At 43.5% G+C, this 26,980-nt stretch overlaps 1 protein-coding gene across 15 annotated transcripts in view; it reads left to right on the forward strand.

Moving 5' to 3' along the window:
* Positions 1-26,980, forward strand: part of RBFOX1 (RNA binding fox-1 homolog 1) — a 2,185,863-nt gene that overhangs the window by 1,788,403 nt on the left and 370,480 nt on the right. The window contains exon 1 of one of the 15 annotated variants that reach the window (XM_049699914.1): positions 19,364-19,928. The exons of the other annotated variants lie outside the window; for them this stretch is intronic. Coding sequence (XP_049555871.1) covers positions 19,785-19,928 — 144 coding nt within the window. The 5' untranslated portion in view covers positions 19,364-19,784. Of the gene's footprint in view, positions 1-19,363; positions 19,929-26,980 lie in introns of those variants that run through there. 15 annotated transcript variants of the gene reach the window in all.

The raw sequence follows: 26,980 nt of genomic DNA on the forward strand, positions 1-26,980 counted from the left end.
TGCAGCTGGGTTAAGGCTGTCTTGCTCTCAGACTAAATTTATCTCATCGAAAGGGAATTATTCTCATCGGGGTTAGAGAATGAAAATAGTTAAAGTTTCATTGTTCAATTGCTTTCTTCTTGTTTTTTTTGTTTCTTTTCTTTAAAAAACATTTGGGGGCTTCCCTGGTGGCGCAGTGGTTGAGAGTCCGTCTGCTGGTGCAGGGGACGCGGGTTCGTGCCCTGGTCAGGGAGGATCCCACATGCCGTGGGGCGGCTGGGCCCGTGAGCCATGGCCGCTGAGCCTGCGTGTCCGGAGACTGTGCTCCGCAACGGGAGAGACCACAATAGTGAGAGGCCCGCGTACCGCAAAAACAACAACAACAACAACAAAGAAAACATTTGGTTATAGTTGTCTTAGGAGCTGGATTTTAAAATGTAACTACTGATGCGGGATGATAAGAAGGCCTGTTTTCTCGGATTATAAAAGCGACAGAAGTTTCTGGTGACTCTTTCTTTAAAATGTTTTTTTTTTTCCCTTTCCTTTTCTTTCTTTCTTTTATTTTTTTTAACATAGATCTTTGGACGTGGGGGACCCCGTGCTGAGCATCTAACCTCTCTAACTTACAGAGTAAGCCTCCACGTAATAGAAATAAATGCTGCATTTTCTCTGTATATAACATGTCACTTGGGCAAAGTGCTACAATGTCTCTTTGGTAAAGCTGAAATGTGGATTTCTCAAAAATGTCTTGTTTCCAGTTAATGATATTTTCTGCTTTTCACCAGGTGGTCTCTTTGGAGGTTTGTTCCTGAATTCATTTCTCTGTGCGAGCACCAAGCTTTCTATTATTCGTTTGTTCAGCAGACATTTGCTGAGTTCTTGTCACACTCAGACCTGAGTCAAGGGTTCAGGTTATAGTCACGCAAAACCCCAGCCCTGTCCCTGGGTGTTTGCCATCTTTGGGGTAAATGGGGCACTTAAGAAGCAGGTGAAGGAAGGCATGATGAATATATGTTATGATAAGGACAACAGTAGAGATGAAAATAAAGTACTATGGGAAGAGGGTAGAGGGGTGGAGGGTAGAGGGTCTGGCATGGAGGCAGGTTGAGAGAGTCAGGCTGACTTTGATCAGGTGCGTTGCCTTAGCTAACAGGCCAGGCAGGGTGTAAGATGCCAGCTCATCCTAATATCGCCTGACCTGAACCAGCTCTCCCCCAGAGTTGGCACAGAGTTCATCTTTCTTGAAGGTGAAACCACAGGAGGAAAGGCAACTTCCAGAAATGGCCAAACCTTCTGTCCCTGCCTCAAAGCCACCTCCCAGTGACTCACGGCAGCTGAAAAGAAAATTGATGGTTCCCACAGGGTAAGACCTTCGAGAAACCCAGGAGCTTAGTGAGAGCAGGTCCATGGCAGCAAATGGGCCATATTAGCAGACATTGGGGTGATTTCTGGCCCTAGGGCTGGCCCTGTGTCAGCTGTTTGAGGGTATATGGTTCCCTCCACACTGGACTTGCATTCAGAGCAGGACTTGAATCCCAGCCCTGAGTTTGACTTCTTTGGCCACAGAACACAGAGTTTTGGTTTTCTTCAAAGACGAAGAAAAACAAAACACGTACTTTGGCTTTGTTTAGCTGTTCGTCCATTCCATCCATCCTTGCCATCCTTGTGAAGTGAGCAAACTCATGTTTCAGAGAATTGAGGTCCCTTTTCCAGCCGGGCAAAACAAGTGACTACTTAGAGTCAAGTGTTCCACCTTGCAGAGCGGAGTCTTTCTGCTCCATCTATGGATCCTAAGAATAGGAAGAGTGGGTCTTCCCTGTCCCACCCTACCAGAAGCTGTATCCTCACTCCATTTTCCTTCATTACATCTCCTGAAAATAAGATTCTTATTCGCGTCACTGCCTCCTGGGGCTACCCAGAAATTTCTAGACGTGAGAAGGGCTCTTCCCTGGATTTAAGCTATATCTGCTCACCCTGCACATTTGATCAAAGTCAGGTTTATCAAGGTATAATTTATATAGAATAAAACTTGACCATTTTTTTGCATTTTTATTTATTATTTTTTAAAAATTTTTATTGGAGTATAGTTGACGTACAATGCTGTGTTAGTTTCAGGTGTACAGCAAAGTGAATCAGTTGTACGTATATCCACTCTTTTTTTGTTTTTTAGATTCTTCTCCCATATAGGCCATTACAGAGTATTGAATAGAATTCCCTGTGCTATACAGCAGGTTCTTGTCAGTTATCTATTTTATAAAACTTGCCCTTTTTAGCATACAGTTCTGCAAGTTTCAACAAAGACATACAGTGATATAATCACCACCACCATCAGGATATCAAACATATCCATCACTCCAAAAAAGTTCCCTGGGGTCTGTCTGTAGCCAGTCCCCAGCCCCAGCCCTGGCAATCGTCAATCACTTTTCAGTCCTTCTAGTTTTGCATTTTCTAGAAAGCCATGTAAATGGAGTCCTACGTAGGTAGCCTTTGAGTCCGACTTCTTTCTCTGCATATAGTGAATCTGAGATTCATCCATGCAGTTTTTTCTACTGATAGTTCGTTCTTCTCTGTTATTTCTGAGTATCACCGTATTGTGGCTACAAATAGGTTTGTTATTCAACAGCTGAAGGATCTTTGGGTTCTTTCCAGTTTTTGCTGATTATGAAAGGGTTGCTATAAACCTTTGTGTCTAGGTATTTCTATGAATATACATTTTCAACTCTCTTGGGTAAATCCCTAGGGAGAGGTATTGCTGGGTTGAACAGCAAATGTGTGTTTAAAGAGTTTTGGGGGCGAGACAGTGAACTTGGTGTAGTGTTGATGTTGAATGCTAGGTCTGACACTTCCTAGGTGGGTGACCTCACATAGATTGTCTGAGCCTCTTTTTCCTGCAACAGAAGAAAGGGTAGAATCTAGGTTCTCATACGGGATTAGGAAGGTTACTCACCTGTGGCCCCTCATCCTGGGTTGCAGCCTCCCGACATCGGACTCCCTCTCTCCACGGTGTTCCTGTTTCTGCTCCCGAGCACGCACACCCTTTCTCCATCCCTGCCACACACTGTTTCCTTTCCTGGAACTCTTCACCACCCACCTTTCTCCTCACCAACTACACATCTCTCCGTTGCCCAATGAAATGCCACCTCTCCAAAAAAGTCTTTCCTCACCCTTAGTCTAAATCCAGGCCCCACCATGTATAGTTTCTTTCTAAAAATGTTAAACTCGGTTCTTTTCCTTTATAGCATTGACCGCAACTGGCCTTTATCACATTAACTGTGTAATTTATTTTTTGATGGAAAAGTTTATTGAGATCATTGTGGAGTCGCATACAGTTGTAAGCAATAATGCTGAGAGATTCCATGTACTTTTTATCCAGTTCTCCCTAATGGTAACATTTGACAAAATTATAATACAGTATCACAACCAAGATGTTGGCACTGATACGATCTGCTGATGTTATTTCAGGTTTCCCCAGTTTTACTTGCATTAATTGGTGTGTGTGTTTGTGGGGGGAGGTGTATTTCATTCCATGCAATTTTATCACACGTGTGGATTTGCGGGTTCATCACCACAATCAACTTCCAGAAAAATTCTGTCAGTACAGGATTCTTTCCCTTGTCCTTTTATAACCACATCTGCCCTCCCCACCTCCCCCAGTTTCTAATACTTGACAAACACTAATTTGTTCTCCATTTTTAAAATTTAGTCATTTCAAAAATGGAATCATACACTTCATAACCTTTTGGGGTTGAATTCTTTTACCCAGCATAATTCTTTGAAAATTCATCCAAGCTGTTGTGTACATCAACCCTTTGTTTCTTTTCATTGCTGAGTAGTATTCTGTGATGCGGACCACTGTTTGTTTAACCAGTCATCTGTTGAAGGACATCTGGATGAATTCCTATTTTTAGCTATCATAAATAAAACTTCATGTACAGGTTTTTGTGTGAATGTAAGTTTCCTTTCTCCAAGGTAAATGCTCAAGGATGAAATTGCTGGGACATTAGTTGTATAAGAAACTGCTTGAATTGATTTTTAAAATCTCTCTCTCCAGTAAAGTTCCATCAGAGTAAATAGACTGAGTTTTGTTTGTTTGTCTCTTTGCTTGTTTGTGTGTCTAATCACTGTGTACTGGGGACATCTCACAAAGTTTAGAACATAATTTACCAGTCTATAAATATTTATATATGAATTAAATAAGGAATGAATGAGTGAGTGCATGAATAAAATTTTTGGCATGGGGATTAAGTAAAATAATATATGTAAATCATTTTTTAGAATGCGTAGCATGGAGAAACCTCTAATACTAAGTAAATTTTTGTCACCATCAGATGTGATTTTGGCTAAGCATAACATGATGTAACTTTCAAGTTCTTCCACCTTCATCACACAAACATCATGTGGCTTTATAGGATTCCAAAGGTCTGAGCTCTGGCTCTACTTCCTTCTCTTAAGAAAAGTATGTCTCATGAATGTGCTGAAAACAGCAGGGTGGGGATTTGGGCTTCATACCTTAAATAAGATCCTGCTTCCATAGGTCAGGGTGAAGCTACATGGCTCCTTTCTCTGTTGAAAATGAGCAAAGGCAATAAATGATAGAAGCCTTTGGAGTGTGAGGCTGTTGGTGCTGAACTGGTTAACCTTATCCCAGGATCCTTGTGGTCTTAGTATGTGAAATAAATATTGTTGCAGTGGATGGAGATGGCACAGTCCTTAATAGAGAGAGAAAATTAGTAATTCTCATTTGCCTGGGGAAAGCGCAGGTCTTCCTAACGTCTTGATCTATGTACAAAGAGCTCGTAAAGACAAGCAGTCCTCATAATAAAAATAGAAATGAGGTTTTCCCGACAAAAATGCCACCAGAATGATGAGCTGTCACAGAAGACCTGGAGAGATGAGAAAGAAACTTCCTTGGTGACTATAATTAGGCTTACATGGAGAGCGGCGATGCTCGGGAATTGTGCACCAGTGCTCTTTGCCTCTTTCTAGAATCACTTTTCAACTATCTCCAAAGGGCTGGGAGAGTGAGAATGTCCAAGTTCATTCCTGGTAGATCACATCCCCATCCTTCCTCAAGCCTTGGTGAGATTCTGACCTGGCCTGTGATGGGGGAGGAGGTGTTTTCACTCTGTGACTTGGGCCACTTAAATAAAAGAAACAGAAGGAGAAGAAGGGGAAACCTCCCTTTTCCTTATTACGAAAGTACCCCATGGTTATGAGAGAAAACTTGGTTAATACAGATTAGCAATAAAAAAGTAATAAAAGTTACCAGTAGTCTCAACACATTTTAGATGTATTTATTTAGCTATGTAGATTTTGATCTAGAAGGCAATACCCTTGGAAATGGAGAGTGTAAACTGTAGATATAGATTGCATTTACATACATGGGATCATACCATATAAATATGGACATATATCTTATTCCACCCCTTCCCCCTCATTTCATATGCATTTTTCTGCTTTTCAAACTATTGTTCCCTAGTTATATTTCTAAGTCCGGGGGATATAGTCCCAATGGAATGGGCAGTAAATTAGTTGTTTGTATGGTTGTTTGTTTGACCAAAAATCAAAATAGAATCCCAAGGATGTTTGCTGGCTGAGATCCATTTTGCTCAAGCTGTGTGGAAGGAAAGGAGAAGCACAGGCACCTAGACCTCCTTCAGGCATTGGGTCAAAGCTTGAGCTTTTCCTACCCTGATCCAGGGTTTCCATGGCAACAGGGAGACCCTGTGGTGGTTTATGATACTCATGGGGACCTGGAGGAGGCAGCATCTGTCTGAACCACAGTTTGGGATTTTATAATCCCATTTACTTCACGGGGAAAGACCCACCTTATAGCAACTGTTCAACTTTCAGACATTCCGCTTTAAAATCCATTTTTAGGAATGAATTATGCAATAAAGTGGAAGATCAGAGCCAAGGAAATCACACCAACCTGAGTTAGGGCCTGAGTGTGTGCATTTAAAGGCTATTTATCTTCTCCCACCCTGTTTCCTCACCTTTAAAATGGGAAGGGTCAGACCGCCCTCCTGACTGGATTTTGGAGAAAACGAAGTGTGATAACAAGTGTAAAATACTTGGCATACCACCCAGCAGACAGTAAAGGCTCAATACTTCTTAGCTTTGCTATTTTTTTATGATGTTTCTTGGAATTGTGTGGCTCTTGACAGGACAATGGCTATGCGGGGAAAAAAAAAAATATTGGAATGGCTTGGTTGGTGAGAGGCGGGGGTGGAGAAAGGGAGGGTGGAAGCCTGCTGAGAATCTGAGCCGTATTAGAGGAAGTATCAGCACCCTGGAGTTTGGTGTTTCACTAAAGAGGTCATAAAATATTAACATCCTCCAGAGTTACCCAGAAGAACAGTGGTGTCAGCTCCTGCTTGCTGTACAAGAGAGGCTCCTTAGAGATGTCTATGGCCCAGTTATGAGGAGGGACAGCAGGAGAAGTCAAGGTGGTGACAGGGATGCCAGTTTGCTTCCTTAGCTGGAAACACTAGAGTTAAGAGAGAAGGGCAGGGTAGTGAACTAGCAAAGAGTTCTTCTGGAAAAGAGGAAAAGAATGACCCTCTTTCTTTCTGACCAGAGAGGATGGGGCTGTCTTTCCAACAGAGGCTAGTTGCATTGTCTTAACCCTGTGTTCACAGTTAATAACCAGATCACCATCACCAACACCATCACCACTGTCATCATCATCATCAGCAACATCATCACCAGCTCTGCTACCACTGCCATCACCATAGGCAACATCATCACCACCATCACCAACACTGCGGTCATCATCACCATCACCAATGCCATCACCACTGCCATCATCATCATCATCACCACCATCACCAACACTGCCATCATCAGCAGCAGCAGCATCATCACCACCAACACCAGTACCACCACCACCATCATCACCATCATCACCATCATCACCATCATCATCACCATGAAGCTATGACACTAATACGCATAGTGCATTTATGGGTTGCACTAAGCAATTTACACATATAATCCCATGTTATCCAAATTCTGAAAAAAGATACTCTGTCTCCATTTATAAATGAGAACCCTATGACCCAGAAGGTATAAATAACTTGCCAAAAGTCACCCAGGTGACAAAAGAGATCCAAGATTCAGGACCAGGTAATCTGCCTCCTCTGTTCTTATGATCCACTTCACTGTCAAGAAGGCAGTATAAGGATAGAGTAAACTCTATGGCCTCAGGACATGCCCTTTTAATTCTTTTTTTTCCTTTTCTGTAGGAGGGTAAGCCTATAATCAGAGCCTCACACTGGAGTGTGAGTGTCACACAGGAAACCGGAGGTTCTCAAATATATATATATATATATATATATATATATATACATTTACACCAGTAGAAACCCTTTTACAAATAAATTCTACATGAAATGCCAATTGTAAAAGAGATGAAAGGGGCAGAGTGGAGATGAATTTTATAAATTCAAATGTGAAACATTTATTATAAAGCCTATCAGTGAGAAAATGAGGCTTTTGATGAGCACCAATATTTGAAGAGGGGAGTATGGATAAGTAATATTGTTTTCAATTAGCCTCATAATCCAATTCACTTCAGTATTTTAGTTTGTTGCAGAATGTTGAGAAAATGCTGATTCACATGCTGACACAGAGTTGCAAAAGGTAATTTTTTTTTAAACCAAATGGCCCCCAAATATCATGTTAATTTAGAATGTAAATTCCATCTCCTGCTTTGTTGATCATTGTATCTCCAGCACCATGCTTGGCACAGAGAATACATTCAAGATATACCTGATGAGTGAATGAATGAATGAATCAATCAATCAATCAATTAGTGAGTATCTAACGGATTTCAGAGGCGTAGAAGTGGAGGAGGACTTGTCATCTCCAAGTTTTCTCACTGATTCTACCAATAGTTAACAAGCCTCTGCTACAATAGGTCAGGTGCTGTTCTAAGTTGATGGGGATGAAGCATTAAGAGGGAAAATAAAGTTCTCATGGAATAGGTGCATGCCAATGTGCAAAGGATGGGAAGGCAGGAGATAGGCAGTAAACCGACAAGGAACTCACTTCAACACTGGCTGTCCCATTTAAGGATCCTTATGTAAGCATCCCATGTAAGGATGCTTACATAACCCGCCTGGGTTTCGGCATGCTTGTGGGTAACAGTGCTATCAGTACGTACCCAGCACTGCCCCTGTGAAGAATAAAGTGAAACGCACATAGGTGCTTTCCTCCTCATCTCCATCTCTACATTGCGGAACAAACAAAGATGCGTGTCTCATTCTGGGCTTATTTATTTAATTACACATTGGGTATTCTGGGATTTGTACACTCATATCATTAAAGCAGTTTCAGCCAGAGAACATATATTTGGAGAGGTATTAATATGCACTGGGCATACACAATTACAAGACTAGCTACGAGGTGACCAGAATCTGGAGAAGGGGGAGGTACATTAAAGAAAGTGCCAGTTATGTTGCAAGATAGGAGGTTCAGGAGCACGTTAAAGCATTTGCTATCAGACCCTCAACAGTGGGAGGGGTCGGTGATGTCTTTTGAGCAGAAGGTGGGCATGCTTGTTTTTTATATTTAAAATTTCCCTGTGGAATCAGTGTAGAGTGTGAATTGGGAAGAACTGAGGCTGACCAAAGGAACCAATTAGGAAAACCGCTTTTTTTATTATTTTGTTTGTTTTTGTTTTAGTCTAGGTTAAGGAGAATAATAGGATGCACTGGGACAGCGGCAATGGAAAATCGAGAGACTTCGTAGTCGGGAGATGGGAGAGCTAAGAATGATATAATGTGGGACTCGATTGACTAGTCAGAGAAGCAAAGGGAGGTGTGAAGGGCAGATGTTAGGGTTTCGAGGTTATGTAAATGGAAGGGAGATGCTTCTGTTAACAAAAAGCAAGTCTACAGAGGAAGAGCAGGATGTGCAGACATTTTGTTTGGGGGGATGTTGAAACAGCAAGGATAGGACCTTCATACTGAGACATGCAGGGAGCGGTTTGAGGTGCATGATCATTCCTCATGCAGTGGTTTCCAACCACTGCTGCAAAACCTTCACCCATGTGCAAAGAGTATCGTAGTAAACAGGTCATTCAGGGTGATGGCAATTGGGATACAAGAGTTAAGAGACCTAACAAAGCACAAAATGATGATGCCAAGGGAGACCTTATGTTTATGGAGCATGTAAGAATTCTTCCACAGACCTATCTAAGAAGGTCCAGCCAGGGAAACATGTAGTTTTTCTCTTACATGCCACTGTGCCTGAAAGAGTGTCAAATTATTCCATCAGAAACCAGGTAAAGGTGATGCTCTTCTTTTAACAGTGGGCATAGTAAATCATCCTCTGGAGAGTACTGTTTTGGTTTAGAAAAATGGCTTGATGCAAACTTGGGTGAGACGGTGATCCCCTCAGGGGCACGTGGTCAACTGACGTCAACATTTCAAGGAGAAGGAAACTTGGGACAAAGGAGTGGGGATAAGACTTTGCTCTTGGGCTCTCAGTGGGAAGGGAAAGAGGTAATACAAACATGGCTGAGAGAGTCTGAAATCGAGAGAGTCTGAAATCAAGAGAGTCTAATCGTAGTTGATGGTGGTAGAATAGGCAAATGTCATTTGCAAGGATGTGATACATGCAGATCCTTCTCGAATCATGTTTCTAAGATGAATATCATTTCTCCTCTCCTCTTTCTTCCTTATGCATGTACAGTTTTCATGTCTACTAAACTCAGACGTGCCTTTTGCGAGTGGATGTATTGTGGAATATGACAAGGGGCTGAGCTTCACTGTGGGTTCTTGGGATGGAGCTCAGAGACAGGGAATATAAAAACCTGAGCTCACAGGTCAGATGAGGCTGTAAGAGTGTGAGTTTCCCATAAGGCAGAATTGCAATTTGGGGACCAAGACTTGGAATTTCAGAGCCTGTGTATCTGTCGAGGGGAGATCTTGAGAACCAGGAAGGTCTTCCACCCTGTATCCAGTCCATATGCAACGTGACCTTCTAATTTTTGCAGACTAACCTAGTTTTGCTTTGAATCCTTACATCCTTCCTAGGTCACCACCAAAAATCACCAGCCTTTGAAGGTGTGCCAGTGTTGCCGGGGACCAAGGATCCCTGTGGCAGCTCTTGCCCGCATGCCAGGATAGGACCTTGGGCCAGTTAAGGTCAAAAGGGATTATTCCAGGACTTGAGATGTTAGAGGCAAAGTCATTTCTAGTCGGAGAGGCTTGAGGGTGACTCCTGTTACATAAAGATAAATATTTCTGAGCATTTGTGGGGTCAAAGAACTCTGCAGCCAAGTTTATTACAGAGGAAAAATAGAATCTTCTGCAGGCTTCGTTTGCCTTCAGATTTGCTCGAAGTTCCATCCAGAAAGCCGCAACACAGAGAGTGGGTGGGCGTGTGGAGGCTTCCCAAAGTAGACCTCTCCACCCACTTGTTCATTAGGAGAAACCACCACTTAGCTGTTTCTGTCTCTACCGCCTACTGTCCCTTGTCCCACGCTCTCACATTCTGTCCTGTGCATTGGAAACAGACTCCCACCCTCTCAAGTGTCAAACTTTGCACTCTCCCTCAGCATCACCTCCTGGAACCAATCGTTTTAGGAAAGCTCCTGTGAGCACTTAAGGTATTTGCTTGCTCTGGGTCTTTCTCAGTTGGGGGCTCTGTCTGGTGTGTCTTGGGTCTCTCGTGACCCAATGTCAGTTGGCTGCTCCGATAGAACACTGTCTCTACAACTTGTCACTTTTGCCTGGGGTAGCGCTAGGGAGGTATTGGCAAATGAGGATGGACGCAGGGCTGTTTCCTTGGAAGAGATTCAGGTAGCCTGTGGGTGGTGTGCGACTTACTCCTCCTGTAAGTAAGTAGGGACTAGAAAGCTAGGAAATTCTCATGTTATAAAATTAGGTAGCTGGTGTTAGGGATAGATTCCTGGAAGAGGAAATCTTGCAGCTGGATAGACAAAGAATAATGCTTCAGAGAAGTGCTTGCTAGGTTTAGATATTGCAAACAATGATGAATAAGATGATGATGATGATGATAATGATGATGGTAATGATGATTTGTAAGCAGCGTTTCTACTGCTACTGGTATAGCATGGTGATGGAAAGAATACTTCCTGCTTTTTTAATTCAACAGAGCTTATTGAAAACACTGCTCCCATCCTTTATTAGCAGGACAGGGGGTATAGTTCTTGCAGCTTCAGTTTCTTCTTCTGTAAATTGGGGCTATAAAACCTACCTTACAGGGTTTTGTGAGGAGATAGATAAATAGATAGACAGATATCGATACATAGATATATCACACTGGCCAGAAGCAGTCTCTTTACACGTGTTAACCCTAGTCAGTCTCCAAAAAGCAGTAAAAGACCTGACATTTTGTGAGATCCAGCTGGTGAAGAATTTAGTTGACAAGGACTAATGTGAAAGGTTGTGTTCATTTGATTCATTAGCAAGGTTAAATAAAATGTGTGTACTTAGATGACCAGGGCAGAAAGGTGATGTCTACAGATTTTCGTATTAATGCCATGTCATATGAAAAAATTCTCAAAAAAAAAATTGCATTTGGAGTTAGTTGTCCCATGAATGTATTGATTTTGTTTATCTTGTTTGTGTAATTTTTAGCAAAAAAAAAAGAGGAATCTCTCTTTCAGCAACTTGTCGGGGACTGAACACAAAAGTAATTCATAATCACAGTCGCTAATATGTATTGAGTGGTCACTAGATAGCAGGCATCAATCTCAGGACTTACATGTATTGTGTTCATTTATCTTTTAACAACTTATTTAGGAAGGCAAAATTAGCATCATTCCCTCTTTGAATGAAACTGAGGTTTTAAAGGATTATAACTCCATAGACATTTCATAACAGCCATAGAAGTATGAGGCAGAACCAGAACTTCACACCCAAGCAGTGAGACTCCAAAAGACGGTATACCCACTCTATAGTATACTGCGTGCCCTCATGGGAGCCAGAAGGAGCTCCCAAGTCCTCCATCAGAGCCATCATTTCAGGTGGCCTTGAATGAGCAGACTGTAACCACAGTGTCATTGAGGAAAGTGTATCCAACAAATTCAATCCATCTGACCTTTATTAAGCCTCTCCTACGTGAAAGGCGTGCTGCTCCATGGTGCAGGGGACTCAGAAATGAGAAGGGTGTTTGGTTGGTTGTGCTGCAAGGAGCTGGTGGGGGTGAAGAGGTTAGTTATTCCGACCTAATGAGTGTCACAGTTGATCATGTTCAAGCATCCCCACAATAGTTAACGTGTACTGTTGATTCTTGGGGTGCTAGTGCCTGGGCTAAGAAGCACTTTACATTCATTATCTCAGTGGTTCCCAAATGCAGATCCACGAATTCATCTGATTCCATAATGACATTTTCAACAGACTGCAGCTAAATGAGAAAATTAAGGGCAATTTAGTGAAAATTTTAATAGACCTAAATTTAATCAATTTGAAGGGCTGTCCTTTATTTTGAGATTATGTCCTTCTTACTTTTTGGTACAAAATGCCCTTTCCCTTATGAGATGATGATGAGAGCAGATGGTGTGTATGAGTTTGTATGTGTGTGTGAGTTCATGTATGTTTGTGTGTGTGTGTGTGTGTGAGAGAGAATATACTAACTTGGTCAAAAAAAAATTTAAGTCGTTAATTTCATGCAACCTGTCCATTGTTTTTAAACTTTTACTGTGATAAAAACTATTATGTGAATTAGGGAGAAAAAAAAAATCTAAGAATCATTACAGTTCTGTGAGGGAGGTATTATTAGCCCCCTTTTACAGATAAAAGAAGTGAGCCTCAGAGTGGTTAATTTACACACCCTCATGGACAGATCCTGCAAGTGGCAAATCTTGGGTATAAACCCAGGTTGTGTGTTTCTGGGAGCTGGGATACTAACACCACCATGGGCATCAATCATGGTGTTTCTGCAGCAATGAGCTCCCTAGCCTTCCTCTGGCCAGGGAGGGGGCAGACCAGGAAGCCATTTTCAGAGTCCTGGGACTCTTTGGCCTTCGTTTGGGTTGCAGGCTGAAATCCAGGACAGCTTTGGGAGATTCATGATGTTGGAGAGGCAGATGAAGAAGCTCTGATGACTGGTACACGGCAGACCAACACAGTGGGGAAAGCTTGTCCATTGCTGCAGGCTTGCCCTCTGTGGGACCATAGCTAGCAGCCAGTGAGGCAACTACAGTGGGAGGGGTGGGAATAAAGGGAGAGACGAGACGTATCTTCTGTGCCTCCTGAACCCCTTCCTCATTGGGCCTGCAGGGAAGAGGTGTTTAAGCAGGAACAGAAAACAAGAAACTCATTCTCTAAGTCATAAAGATCTCCCTGAACTATATGCTAGGTCTGGTACAAAGACAAACCACCCCACCTAGGAAGTGGGGGGATTGAGAATCAGACATTCCAGAGATTTCAAACCAATTCTGTCCCTTAGTTTCTACGGAAACATTCTCAGGTTTCCTGCCTGTGGGTCTGTTTCTCAGCAGCCTTGGCACCAGAGGCAGTGCTGGGGCTTGTGCTTTGTTTTCATTTCTGCTCAGGGAAGCTGAAAACCTTGTCTCTAAGAAGTGAAGTTGTAAACAGAAATGAGGTTCTTAGTTTCTGGAATCCTGTACAGCTACCAAGGTATGTGTGCTTCCCGTTTTTGTTGTGGCTGTAAGTATCTAGAATATTCCAACTTGGTAGCGTGTTTAAGCAGGTTTTTATGGACTAGCCAGGAACATTTACCACCATTTAGAAAAGTACTCCTTAGGAACACGTAACCCGAGTTCCTCATAGTGAGAACAAAGATAATAGCAGTAGTGGCAGTAATTGTAGCAGAAGAATATTTTTTAATTTTATTATAAAAGTCATGCACAAATCCATTCTTGTGACAATTCAAACACACATCTTTATAGAGTAAAAATTGAAAGTCCCCCCACCTCCCTTTTCTGCCTCATTACTCTAGATGTAAGCAAATTTACCACTTGAGTTGTATCTTTTCAGATCCTTTTCTATGCATTTCACATGTGTGTATGTATGTGTATTTGTATTCAGACATCCACACATGCCTGTGTGTAGGTCTGTATGTGCGTGTGCACACACACACGTGCATAAAGAGATTGTGAGGTTTTTGTTGTTCTCTGGTTAGCTTGGTTTGGTTTTCACATACAAAATTGATTATCTATGCCCTGCAACTTCTTAAAGATCGTTCATAGAGATCTTTCCAAGGAAAGACACCTAGAGGTACCTTGTTCTTTCTAACAGTTGCATGGTAGGTATGCCGTCATACTGTGTTGTACTATTTTTCTGTTGCTTCTGCTTATTTGCTTTTACAAGCAATGCTGGAAAAAAATTATCCCAGTACATGTATCTCTGTGCCCATCTCAGGTATTTCTTGCAGGATGGATATCTAGAATGTGAATAATGCGGTGGAAAGATAAGCATATTTAAAATGTTGAGAGTAAGTGCCAAACTGTTGTCTCCAGAACTGTACCAATTTTAACTCTCACCATCTGTGTTTGAGACTACCCATTTCTCCACAGAGACATAGATCCTAGGTAGTACTGGTAGGCATTTTATTTTTAATTAGTTGATTTTATTTCTTAATTGATGTCCATCTTGTGGACAAAGGATCGTAGTTAACTTTTCTAAACAACCAGTATAATTTTGAAAAGAGCTTGGGTGGTAGGAGCTAGTTAAGAACTGAGCATCCTTGTACTGGTGTTTCTGTTCTTTTAAACTTGAATTCACTGATACCACACACCCAGGCTGGAAAGCTAGTGGAGTTTGAGGGTCCTTGACTCAGAAGTGGACTCTGATCTCCAGCCTCAATCCCGTGATTACTTGCAAAGCAATTGTCTCTAAATGGTTGAAATCCATTCTGCCTCAGACACAGCCCTTTACTCTGAAACAAGAACGCCGTGCTCATTATCTGAGCACTGCTGAATCCTCCACCTTCCAACTCCGTGTGCCATGGAGTGGGGGGACCTTTGCCAAAAGAACTGTCTGAGAAATAGGGCTTCTCCAGGGTATCCCGGAGGGACCATCAGGGACTGAGACCTCATTCCAGGGGCCAAGAAGCCAGCTTAAAATAGAGAGCTAAAAAAATAAATAAAACTCAGAATCCATGGATTCCTTGAGCAGAAAGAGATAGCTAGAGGTCATTTGCTCCAAATTCTGTTGTATTAATTCATTCATCTCTCCATCTACCTATCTACCCATCCATCCATCCACCCATCCACTAATGCAGTATTTTCTGAGTACCTACAATATGTCAGACACTGTATTAGACCCTGCACTTCAAATGGACAACACAGCAGATGGGAATCTTGCCCATTTTTAGTCATCGGTAGGAACAAACTTGCCCACCACCACTCTTGGTAGACTGAGCCATGAGAGCTCCAGAATTAATATATTAGGCAAATCTGGGGCTTGGCAATCGGAGTGGAAGGGGTGAGGATTCAAGGAGGCTTTTCGGTTTTTTTTAACCTTTTATCTTATATTGGAGTATAGTTGATTAACAATGTTGTGTTAGTTTCAGGTGTACAGCAAAGTGATTCCATTGTACATATACATGTATCTATTATTTTTCAAATTATTTTCCCATTTGTTACATAATTTTGAGCAGAGTTTCCTGTGCTATATGGTAGGTCCTTGTTGGTTATCCATTTTAAATATAGTAGTGTGTGCATGTCAAGCTGAAGACTGCATTTGCAGAGCAAGTGCACATTTATACAGTGTTTACTGCGACCTGCCCACCCCTCTTTATCTTTGGTGTCCCGGCTTCCCTGATCCTGTTCTATCTTTTATTTTTGCACAGCACTCATCAGCATCTATATTCTGTACAATCGACTTATTTCTTATCTTTGTTCTTTGTCTAATGACAGCCCCACCAGAAAGTAAATGGTACGGTGTCAGGAATCTTCGCCTTCTCCCACTGAAACAGCCTTAGGGACCAGACCAGTGCCTGAGTGTAACCAACACTCACTAAGTATCATTCAAATGTTTGAACAAGTAGGTGACTCAATGTGCTTGTGATAGAGATCATAACTAACAAAGTTTCCTACAGAGACTTTCATTCTCACTTTCCTGAAGATTCAGAATATGTCATCGCCCGTATCAGAATTTGGAAGTGAGAATAAAATACTTCTCAGCCACTTCTGGACATCGTCATGGAGCTAACCCTGGAAGGGATAATTGCATTTAAGATCAAGGAGTCCTTCCTTCTGTCTAACTGGGGTTTTTCTTGCTCTGAGGCACAGCAACTCCCATAGAAGATCTTCCTTTAGCTAAATGCCTGCCTTTTTGACAGCCTTAGGAAGTTAGAATAAGGGATTATGGAAGAGAGAAAAGGAAGAAAAACAATTTCCTTGATTATTTTGAAGAGTTGGCAAATTTGAGTGAAGGGAAAAGTTACAAACACTGTTGTGTGGGTCACATTAAAACTGGAACAGTTGCCTTCTGCCCAAGGAAGTTTCATCTGAAGATGGCATTGTTCATTGCTGGTTTTCCGGCACTCTCTCTGCTTTCTACAGGGTAAACATTCAATGAAGGGTTCTTATAGCGGAAAGGCAGGACGGTAGCCCTTGAATGTGCACGCAGTATATACGCTCAAGTGATACTGAGTGCCCAGGGACCCTTTGTAGGAAGAGAGAAGGGTATTTTCTTTCCCCCACGTCTCCCATTTATTGATGTAGAAGAATCGTTTGGGAGCTAGTAGCATTGATGTGGCTCTTTCCCAGTCTCTGTTGAGATAGCATTCAAATTCAGCATCCCCAGACACTGCTTAAAAGGCTAGCAGAGGTTTTTTCACTGAGCCATAGTTGCAGCTAAGGCATTACTATTTGATTTGGGGTAATCTGACACTGTGTTCCTGATTAACAGTCTGCTGATAATAGCCACTGCAAAATCTTTCCTGCCCCATCCTTTATGCCATGTTGATGGTCTGTGTACTTGTTTGTGTGTGTAATCACGTTTGCATGAATCGGTTTGCATGCACTTGTGCAGGGATGTTCTGGACTTGGTTGTCCAGAGAATGCAGCCTGGCCTCGAATCATTTTGAGATGCATTTGCACGGTCCAGATTCCACCATTTCCCTTTGCAGATTTCCAGTTTGCCTGACTGAGGAGACCTAAGTCTAAGGAGAAGCATGAGCCATTATTGTAAAGTGGGTCTGTGGGAATCCAATCACCACTGAGAGTTTTCAACTTTGGGGAGAAAACGGACCAGAAACCCAGTGCTGGCTCAGTACAGCCAAGAGCAGTTATTGGTTCCTTACATAATGTATTTGTTTTTCATTAAACCATTCAGATAAGGTCTTATTAAAGTGCCATGTATTATTTATCGTGTTTCTTATGAAAATGAGCTGAAGGGAAAATTCTGTTCTCTTCTTGGGGCATTTGCAGGCTTTTCCAATGCCAGTGAGGGGGGAAAAATGAAAGAAAGCAGGGTGAACCCCTGTCAGTACAGCAAATTGCTTGAGGCAACAGGAGAGGATGGGAAGGAGAGAGGAAGGATTGGAAGGGCAGAATCGTTGACTTTTATTCCGTATATGTTTTGTGGGCTGGTTTTCCCTTTGATTTTGTGAATTGCAAAATTAAAAAAAAATGAAATAAAAACAGGAAGACAGAAAAAAGAGAAAGAGTTTATTTGTAAATCAGACCTTGTCTGATGAATGTGAGACAGCAGATAGCAGGGATTTTTCAAATAACCACTGACACTTCCCCACCCTCAGAAAAAGCAGTGTAAAATACCAGGCTCTTCTCCCCTAATCCTCCAGCCAACTTCTGCTCAGGGTTTAACATCCTACTGTGTCCCCTCTAAATTGTTGGGATGTGTGAGTCCCAGGGTGTTGGAGAAACTGGTTTTGCAAGGTGAAGAGTAGAAAGAAACAGCCTGGTTGGGACCTAGTGTTTGGCAGAGTGGAGACTTTTATATTATCGATGGTGTCTCAAGACAGAACAACAAAAAATGGAGCTGTGGCATAATTAATTTCCTTTTCTTCAGAAAGCATTTTGATTAGCCTGCAAAGGGAGTTGTGCCTTGTGAGCCGATGGCCTAGAAACTGTCATTTGGCTGAGTGTCCCCTCAAGCCTCACAGAAGTGTCACTGGGGATGCCCCCGGTGGCCAGTCCCCAGCTCTGTCCCAAATGCTCCTCCCCAAGGGTGCCCCTGTCACTCTGTCCTTCAGAGTGGTGCCCCCACCCCCCAGCCCTGCAAGGCTTCTTGCAGGGAACCCAACAATCAAAAAAGATGCTGTTCAGACAAGCCTCTTGCTCTGAAAAAGAAAATCCAATCACCGGGTCAAAATCTATATCACAAAATATGGCTACTATCCCTGATCACGGTTTTACTGCTGCCAAGAACGTGCTTTGCCTCCCCCCGCCCCCCCCCACCCCCCGTAGGGACCAAGGACTCCTTAGAGTCTTAATATTTTCTTTTGATTTGCAGATCACATCCTATTTTATTGCATAAAGGCTAACGAAATCTACTAATGAATAATTATTACTTCATAAAATAAAGGGGAGGGGGGGAGACCCCTTTGCAAGAGTGGAATGCTGATGTGGCCAAGGAGGGCTGGCCAGGCAGGAAAAAAATTAAATAAATAAACCCTTGTCATTTGCCCGCTGCAGCCCACGGAGTCATCTCTTTTCAGACCCAGATTTCCCCACCCTGTGCGTTTATCATGTGAGAAGAGCGGGGATTCTAGGCAGGGAGAAGCCCCCTTGAACTCGCGCAGGGCTGGCGTGTTGGTCCAATAGGCTTGACTTCCACGCCAGCCCCAGCCAGAGCGGTTTCTCCCGTTCAGGCTCGGGGCTGGGTGGTGCGCTCCCCGCCGCCTGCCCAGCCAGGGCGAGGTGCTGAGCGAAAGCTGCGCTCCGAACGCCTGGAGGTGCGTCGCCGCCTCTCCGCCCTGCCTCAGGCGCGGGCAGCCCCAGCTCCCCCTGCCCCCAGCCCCTAGCGTCGTCTCAGCACTCCTACGAGGGGGAATCCCACTTCCGTGTTTATTTGCCAGCCGAGTCGGGCAAACACACCGCCGCCACCCCGAATCTAAGACTCTGGGTCCCAGCTGGGCAATCGCGTGAATTGTCCAGCTCGCCTGGGTGCTGGCGATGTGAGGCGCTCTCTGGCTTCCTCACCCGCCCCGCGGAGATTTTTAGCAGACACAATTTGAATTTTGGTGAGTCGTTTGGAAAAAAAAAAAAAAGCAAAGGGGAGGGGGAAAAAAAAAAAAACCCTGCCCCTGGACCCATTTGACAAATGAGGCGGCAGCAGCAGTAGCAGCAGCGGAGTGAGCCTCAGTGTGAGTCTAAACCTCTCTCCTTTCTCCCCCTCCCTCTCTCTAGCCTTTAGCTTTATCCTCCCCGCCCCCTCCGCCCCCACTGCTCAGCATCTACAGGAGGGCATCGGCCCCCCTGTACCTTTCATAGAAGTTGCCTTTGCTTGTTTTGTCATCTTCACGAGGGAGGGGGGCAGGGGACACCCTCCACTTTGAGGGGCCTCAGAAAGCAGAACCAACAAACCAGAAAAAAACGATACAGCCACGAAGGGAACAAAATAGTTTCCCGGCCCTCTCAAGTGTCTTAGCTGGAGGCAGATGAACGCCGGGATCTAGCACACCCAAAGGGAAGGAAAGCGAGGGAGGAGGGACGGACGCGCGGGGTGCGGCGAGGAGGAGGGAGAGAAAGAGAGAGAGAGAGAAAGAGAGAGAGAGGGAGAGAGAGGGAGAGAGAGAGAGAAAGGGAGACAGCCACCGGGTTGGGTTTTGACTTAGATAATCAGCAAAATTAAAAAAAAAAATTGTAGCGACCAGGCAAAGAGCGGCGTGATTGCATGCGAGCGTCCCCACTCGTGCTCGGCGGGCGCCAGAGAGACACGATGCAGCATCCTCTGACGGGGGCCACCTGCGTGGCGCTCCCCAACGTGGGCATGTGTCCCCAGCTCTCGTGTGCCTTGACTTTTATGTACTTACAGCAGGTAAGGCGCGCATCTTCCCTCGGTGGCTGCTTCCCGGGTCTCGGCGGACTGGTACCCGCGTCGCGGGGATGCGCTTTGGTACCTTGGATGGGTTTGGGGAGGAGGATCCTGTGTTTGGACGGGAGGGGTGGATCGGAGACCCTAGTCCTCCGTGGAGCCCGGGCACTCTGCGCCCAGCTGTTTTTGCAGCTCTCTGGATACTTTGAACGCCTGATTCTGAGCCTGGGTACCGGGAGTTTAAAATTGCAAACTGCATTTTCCTTACTCGAATCTTTCCCGTGTCAGTGCGTCCGGTGACGATCCCAGTCTAAGACCTCTTTGATGCTAAGAGTTTGGATTTTTGTGGAGGCATTTGGGTGCCTGGCGTTTTAATTCAGCTGCTTTAATAAGGAGTGCAAAAACATATATGTGTGTGTGTATGTGCTGAGTATTTTTGTTTTCTTAAGTTTGTCTGGGTTGTGCTATATTCCGTCAGCTTGGGATCTGAGCCTTTGGGTTTCTGGAGGGTGTCAGCCCCAGAATCTGCCTGTAAACTCACTGGAAATGCTGTGATGAAGGCGAGGGGTTTAGGATGTGTCTTTGTTGGCATGTATAAAGGTTTTTTTTTTTTTTTCCCTCCTCTACGCTCCCTTAACGGTCTTGTTGAGGGATTCTGCGTTTTATTTTCCATTCTGTGTATATTTCAGAATCTCGCATTGTGTTTCTCTCTTTCTCTGGGTGTTTCCCTCGGACCTTCTGTCTCTTTTTCTTTCTTTACTAGTAGGGCTACAGCCTAAGTTGGTTCCAGGGCTTGGGAAACAGCTCAACCTTGCCTTGTGGAGTGACAAGCCCAGCTCTGTCTCATTGGGCAGGGGTTGTGGATGTGAACTGACAGAGTTAGAAGGATTTTGACATGCAGATGGGAATCCTTCCTTCCCAGGATCACTGTCCTGCTCGGTGAAGAGTTAACTTGACTGTATCTTTTTATCTGGTTTTCGATTGATTCCCTTCAAGAGTACCCTGTGTTAAGTGTGTGTGGTTGTAGTTGACTAAACTTCCTTTACAAGTGTTCCAAGGGGCCTTCTTCTCCAAAGACCCTCAATTTCAACCTGTGTTATAGGACTCTACGTATTCACAAAATGTCCAGATTCTGCTTTGAACATTTTGGGTAATTTGTTATCAAGTCGTTTGCCTCCAGAAAATATTTCTTAGGCGTATTTTCTATCTCATCTTTTTGAGAACAACCTTTTATTTTTTCTCGTCATTTTAATATCTTAGGAACAAACTGGTTTATCCTTTTAAATATTGTTTTATCCCATTTGTCATTAAGTAAATTGTGCCAGGAAACATTTCCCAAGAGGCTATTGGTAACATATGATATGATTCATCTGCTTCTACCATTTCTGTGCCTTTGCTGTGAGTGCCTGTGTGTGTATGTGTGTGTGTTTGCATGTGTGGTTTATGCCAGTTACTCACCAGAAGAGTACCCTAATAAGCTTTTTTACAGATGCTGAGCCTCAGTTGAATTTAATCAAATTATTAATATGAGTTGGTCTTTGGCCTACCGTATTCACTTCTTTCACGTTATTTATTAACCAATTGGAGAGGCATTACCTAGCAAGTAAAATGCCCTGAGTATTCAATGTTCTCACAGTTTCTTTATGCATGATTCTTTTTTTTAAATAAATTCATGTTTCTTCCTTCTAGCTTGTTAAATTGGTTTGCTTTGGGGTGGGCACAACTTAGGAAAGAAGACTGTCTGTGACTTTGACTGAGGTTATTCTTGCCATGGAAAGGACAAGTATCTGGGATGAATGCAGGGGTTTTCAACATCAACCAGGCAGTGTCTTCCAGTGTGTGTGTGTGTGTGTGTGTGTGTGTGTGTGTGTGTGTGTGTGTGTGTGCGCGCGCGCGTGCGTGTGTGTGTGTGTGTGTGTGTGCGCGCGTGCGTGCACTCCAGCTCTGGAAAGGGGAGGCTCAAAGGGAATGTTGGCAGCCATCACAAGTATTTAGAAGTGACTGAATCAGCATTGTGGTTCCATATGGCGGTAGATGGAGGTGGGTTTTGAAATGTACTGTGGAATGCACCCCCTCCCTTAAAAGGGCTTGTAATGCTTTCATCGAAAGTGTTGATAAGGTGATGCTGACATACAGCGTCAGAATGCGGTGTGTGTGTGCGTGCGCGCGTGTGCATTTTTTCTGAGTTTCACTAAATGCCTGAAGTATAGTACGGGCAGACATTTCTTTTTGCCTGTCTGGTTGAGAATCAGGTTTTCCAGCCATACATCCCACCTTGCAAAAAGCTCACTGTCAGGGTGGGAGAGTTGTACCTTCAGGTAATCTCTCCTAGCCACTGCTGGCATGACAGTTTGTGTAGAAGTCTCGTGTCATTGCTTTTATTTAGCAGTCCAGACAATTGGCTGATGAAGGGTGTGAAACAGTTCACTTCAATCTCCACAAACCACTTACTGCTACAATCTATATGTCTTCTATCAGTACATCGCCACTATGTTTTCTCTCTGCTATTAATCTATAGCTATTACTGTATCTCTATTTAATTTTGATGATAGGAGGGCTAATCTATACTTTCAAAGTTGATCAGACGGCTGGATCAGGCAATATCTCTGATAAAGGACACCTTCACTGGAAACATTTTCTTTTATTATTATTTAGAAATAAGAATATTTCAGGAGTCTTTGTCATTCAGATCACTAATTACATAAGAAAATAATGAAAACACAATTCTCTTATTTTGGAGGCTTTATCATTCTTTTTTCTAAAGGCACAAACTCTGATTAGGGGCCACTGAGTCTTCCTTAAAACATATTTTCCTGGAACGAAGTTTCAATTGCTTTCTTTGCCTCAGCCTTGACATCTCACCTCTCTTCCTAAACCCTCCCAGATTTGTTCCTAAGATAACTCATAAAAGCAAAAATCAATTGGGGTACCTCAGGATCAAGTCTACCCTGAATGACCAAGTGAAAACGACATAACCCTTTTGCCACAAGGAACTTATTTATTCAGGCCAAAGAAGAGGCGACTTTGGTTTTTCAGTTATTTGACTTATTCCATTTCATTGATTCATATTTCCCAATGACTCTACTTTAGATTGGTATTTTCCTACAGCTACAATTTCTTTCTTTATTTTCCTCTTTCTCCTCTCTTTTAACATCAGAGATGTTACTACAGTTCGGAACTGGAAGATGGGATCATGTCGAACAGTCCATCTGGCATCTATATCTTGAGGCCAGTGATGTCATCACATGCATATATACCCACATCTGTATCCCTCTAGGATAGAGCATGTATCCTATGGTTGTAGACCATTGTTAAGATGGAAGGGACAGGCAGGCATTGTAGCAGCTGGCTTCAATCTTGCTGTCCAGGGAAAGTTTCTGCTTCAGCCGCTGTTCTTGACATACTGCAGTGGCTTTGTTTGGTGTCTTCTTGGGTGGTGAATTTTCTTCTCCCAGGTGAACTTCAAATTCACACATTCCCCAACATGGAATCTGCTCAGAGTTCCAAAGTGGGTACGCATTTCGACAGTCTTGCTTGGAGGGAAAATCCTAAATACAAATTCCAAGCTGGGTCAAAAGAGTATAGGTTTCGTTTTTCACAGAGAAATAGAAAACAACTACACACACTCATAACAAAAAAATCTAGAGATGCTTGATGTCCATCCTAAGTCACAGGGAATATACCAAAGAGCATCACACGGTAAGGTATGGTGAGGCTACGGACACAACAGACGAGGTTTGTTTTCTGATGCACACTGCCTGCCAGATTTCCCCCAAGCTGTTTCACACTGAGTTCTAACTCCCTGAAAGAGGATAAGTAGCATATTAACTTCATTTTCCCTGTTCCTAAACACCCATCCATGTCTCCCAGTCCCGTTCTAAGAAAGCTTCTCATCTGTCAAATCCTGTTCACTCAGAACCTTTTTATCAGCCTACATTTAAAAACAAGTCAAATGCTTAAAATCCACATTAAAAGCAGGGGGGAAAGGGGGCCTCTAAAGTGGGCCATGCCACTGTCAATATCCAAAGATTGGTCATTTTCCCACTTAATGATGATCCATGTGGTTTGTTTTAAATAGTGAAGTGGTTTGTACAAAGGGTAATTTCTGGTAAATGAAGCCATTGCTCACTACGGACATCTTCAGATCGAAAGCAATTGAACTGAAACCTGCATATCAACCCTTTCTGTCTTTAATTAGAAAGTGGATCTCAGCTGAGAATCGCCAGGAAGATGGGCTCTCACACCGCCGCTGTAGGATGGGGGACCACCCCCCCATGCACCTGCCGCGGTTATAAATTTGGGAGATGCTAGGGAGGCCGTAACAATTATGGCTGCGTAGAAAAGTTCAATTCTCGTTCTAGTTACTTAGTGCTGCTGAACCTGATGATTTATAGGGGACCAAATGGCATTTTATCACCTTCTTTCTTCTCGGCTTAATCCCGTGTTGATTTATTAGATCGTGCTGTGGATTGGGGGGAGTCAATAGTGTCAATAATGCAGAAAAGAATTAGGATAGATTATCCTCATGTCTGAATTGTTTAAGGAATTTAAGTAGCCGGAATGAGCAAATTCCCAGGCCTGGGTGACTCTGTTAGAACCTAGGACCCTCTGTCTCTTTCTAGAGAGATCTTATGTCATCAATTGGTTAATTAACCAATCTTCCTGGTTTCTCCGATTTTTCCAATTAAGGGGGAAAGACATGAATTATTGGGCTCTGATCAGCCAGGTAAGGCCCATATCTCAGGTGGGCTAGGGTTCACCCTCTGTTTCTTCCATTTTAGGAATCTGTGATGGTTGATTCACCGTAGGGTTACTTGGACTGCCTCTGCCTTAAGTCTGTTTCATCCAACATTCACTCATGAAAACTGTAAACATCTGTTAGTCCGTAGACCCGAGTCCTGCGCCATTCGGCAGCTCTGTCTGCCATTTCGCGGCGGTTTCTGTGTCAGAACGTACAACCGGCCGCTTTTGCCTTTGCCCGAGTAGAGAAAGCCCATGTTATTAGTGCTCATGCCATCTGTTTTCCTTACAGCTGGCCCTTGAGTAATTGTCCAGTAGCTGATGGACTGAGGGTAGACAATCTTTTTTAGGGTTTTCTGATTCATTTAACCAGGCTCTCTGCCCCCAAGAGAAAACATAATGCTTGTTTATTCATATTGGCTGGATAAAAACAGTGTAGTTTGTCAGGCAAATAATAGTCTTCTGGAAGAGAAATTGCAGCATTGTAAACAAAATCAGGTTGGTTCGTCTGTGCCTAAGGGGGCTGTATGATGCGCAGGAGATGTCGTCCGGTGAATGAGGCAGAGCTGACAAAGTGTGGGAGTAATTGCCCCATATGTAGAGACCTTTTTAATGGACCAGGAGAGGTGTCCCAGTGTGCTGTTTAATTCAGTGAAGAAAAGCGAAGAAAGTTCCATTCATCAATAAAGTTTCCTCCTTCCGGGCGCTGCCCGAGAGAGCTTTGCTGGGCTGAGAGCTCCTCTGTGGCTGCCTACCTGATGTGGCTTGCCTAGCCTGGCCCCGTGCAGAGGGGCTGTGTCAGATGGGGTCAGCTCTCAGGCACAATAGCTCAGGAGGGCCCTGGCCCTGGCCCTTCAACCACGCTGAGTGCGAGCCAGCTGGGGAAGTAAGCAGAGACCCTGCAGGCGGGCCCTGCTGGGAGAAACTCTTGGAGAAGGGGTTTTCCGAAGGACCCCCGCCAATTCCATTCCTGAGCCTGCATAGGGTTAGGAATGGGCTTGTGGGGTTGGAACTTTCTGGCTCCTGAAAGGGTTTGGGGGGGAAGGAGTTTCACAGCTGTTTCTGATCTTCATATTGTGGCCCTGATTGATTGATTTCGGCTGAAAAAGAGCAAAAGATGACAACTTTCTGTTATTGCCTGGGATCCCACTTATGATTGCTCTGTTGTTAATTTCCTTTTTTAAAAAAATATATATTTATTAAGCACCAGAGGGTGTAGAGAGCACTTTTGCTGTGCTTGTTCTGACCTGTTAGACTGTAGGCAGCATGATGGCAGATACGCCTTCATTCTGTTTTACTCTACCCACACTGCCTAGAAGAAAGTCTAAGACATAGTAGTTGTTCAATTTTTAAAAAATGCGTAATGGATGAATGAATGGGGACGTTTGAACCTTTTAAGCAGGAGGAGACAGTGATTGTCACTGCTTTTTATAGGTGTATACAATTACACATCCAATCATTCATTCATTTTTTTTCATTTGGCCACACAAAACACTGTTTCCAGGCATTGAGGATATTTCAGCAAAACAAGTAGGAAAGGTCCCTGCCACCATGGAGCTGACATTCTAGTAAAAGAATAGATGATGCAAAAGTAAGTGAATCAAGAGCTATTTTCAGATTGTGGAGAGTGCTGTGCAGGAAACAAGCAGGGTGGTGGGTGACAGTCAGTGGCAGTTGTTGGTTATTGGGCTTTATCTGATGGGTGCGCCAGTGTGGGTCCCATGAAGAAGGTGATGATTTTCCTGACCTGAGGATAAGAGAGCTTGGGGCGTGTGAAAAGTTGAGAAAGGTGTTTCAGGAATGGAGAAGAGCAAGTGCACCCACCTTGTCTGCAGAAAGGGTGTGAAAGACCTAGGGAGACAGTAAGCGGTGGAATTGGGTCACCTGCCAGTGTGATGGTCTCTATGGATAGAATGTGGCTTCTGTGACCCTCTGGGGCCATGTTGAAAAGAAGAGAAAGGACAGAAATCAATGTCCAGTGAACGAAGGAGACAAAACCCCTCTTGAGTTGTCCCATGGGACATTTGGAAACAGGTTTGGGGCTTGGAGGTGGAGAGAGGGTTTTGCTAGAAGCCGTAAGAAGGACGTTAATTGTTGAGCACCAAGAGTCCTGCTGGTATCTTCTGTCAAAACCCCATCAAGGTGCTTACACAGTGAGTGGGCTTATTTCATCAAAAACAATGAATGTGGTCCAGTGTTTCTAAAACGTCAGTCATTCAAGCATCCCCTTCCTAATCCTTGCCAATTCAGTCATCAATACAGTTGATATCCACTTAAAGATTTTAAAAATTCACTTACATGTTGAACTTCAAAGT

The sequence above is a fragment of the Orcinus orca genome, chromosome 16 (assembly GCF_937001465.1).
Source record: "Orcinus orca chromosome 16, mOrcOrc1.1, whole genome shotgun sequence".
NCBI lineage: Eukaryota > Metazoa > Chordata > Mammalia > Artiodactyla > Delphinidae > Orcinus > Orcinus orca.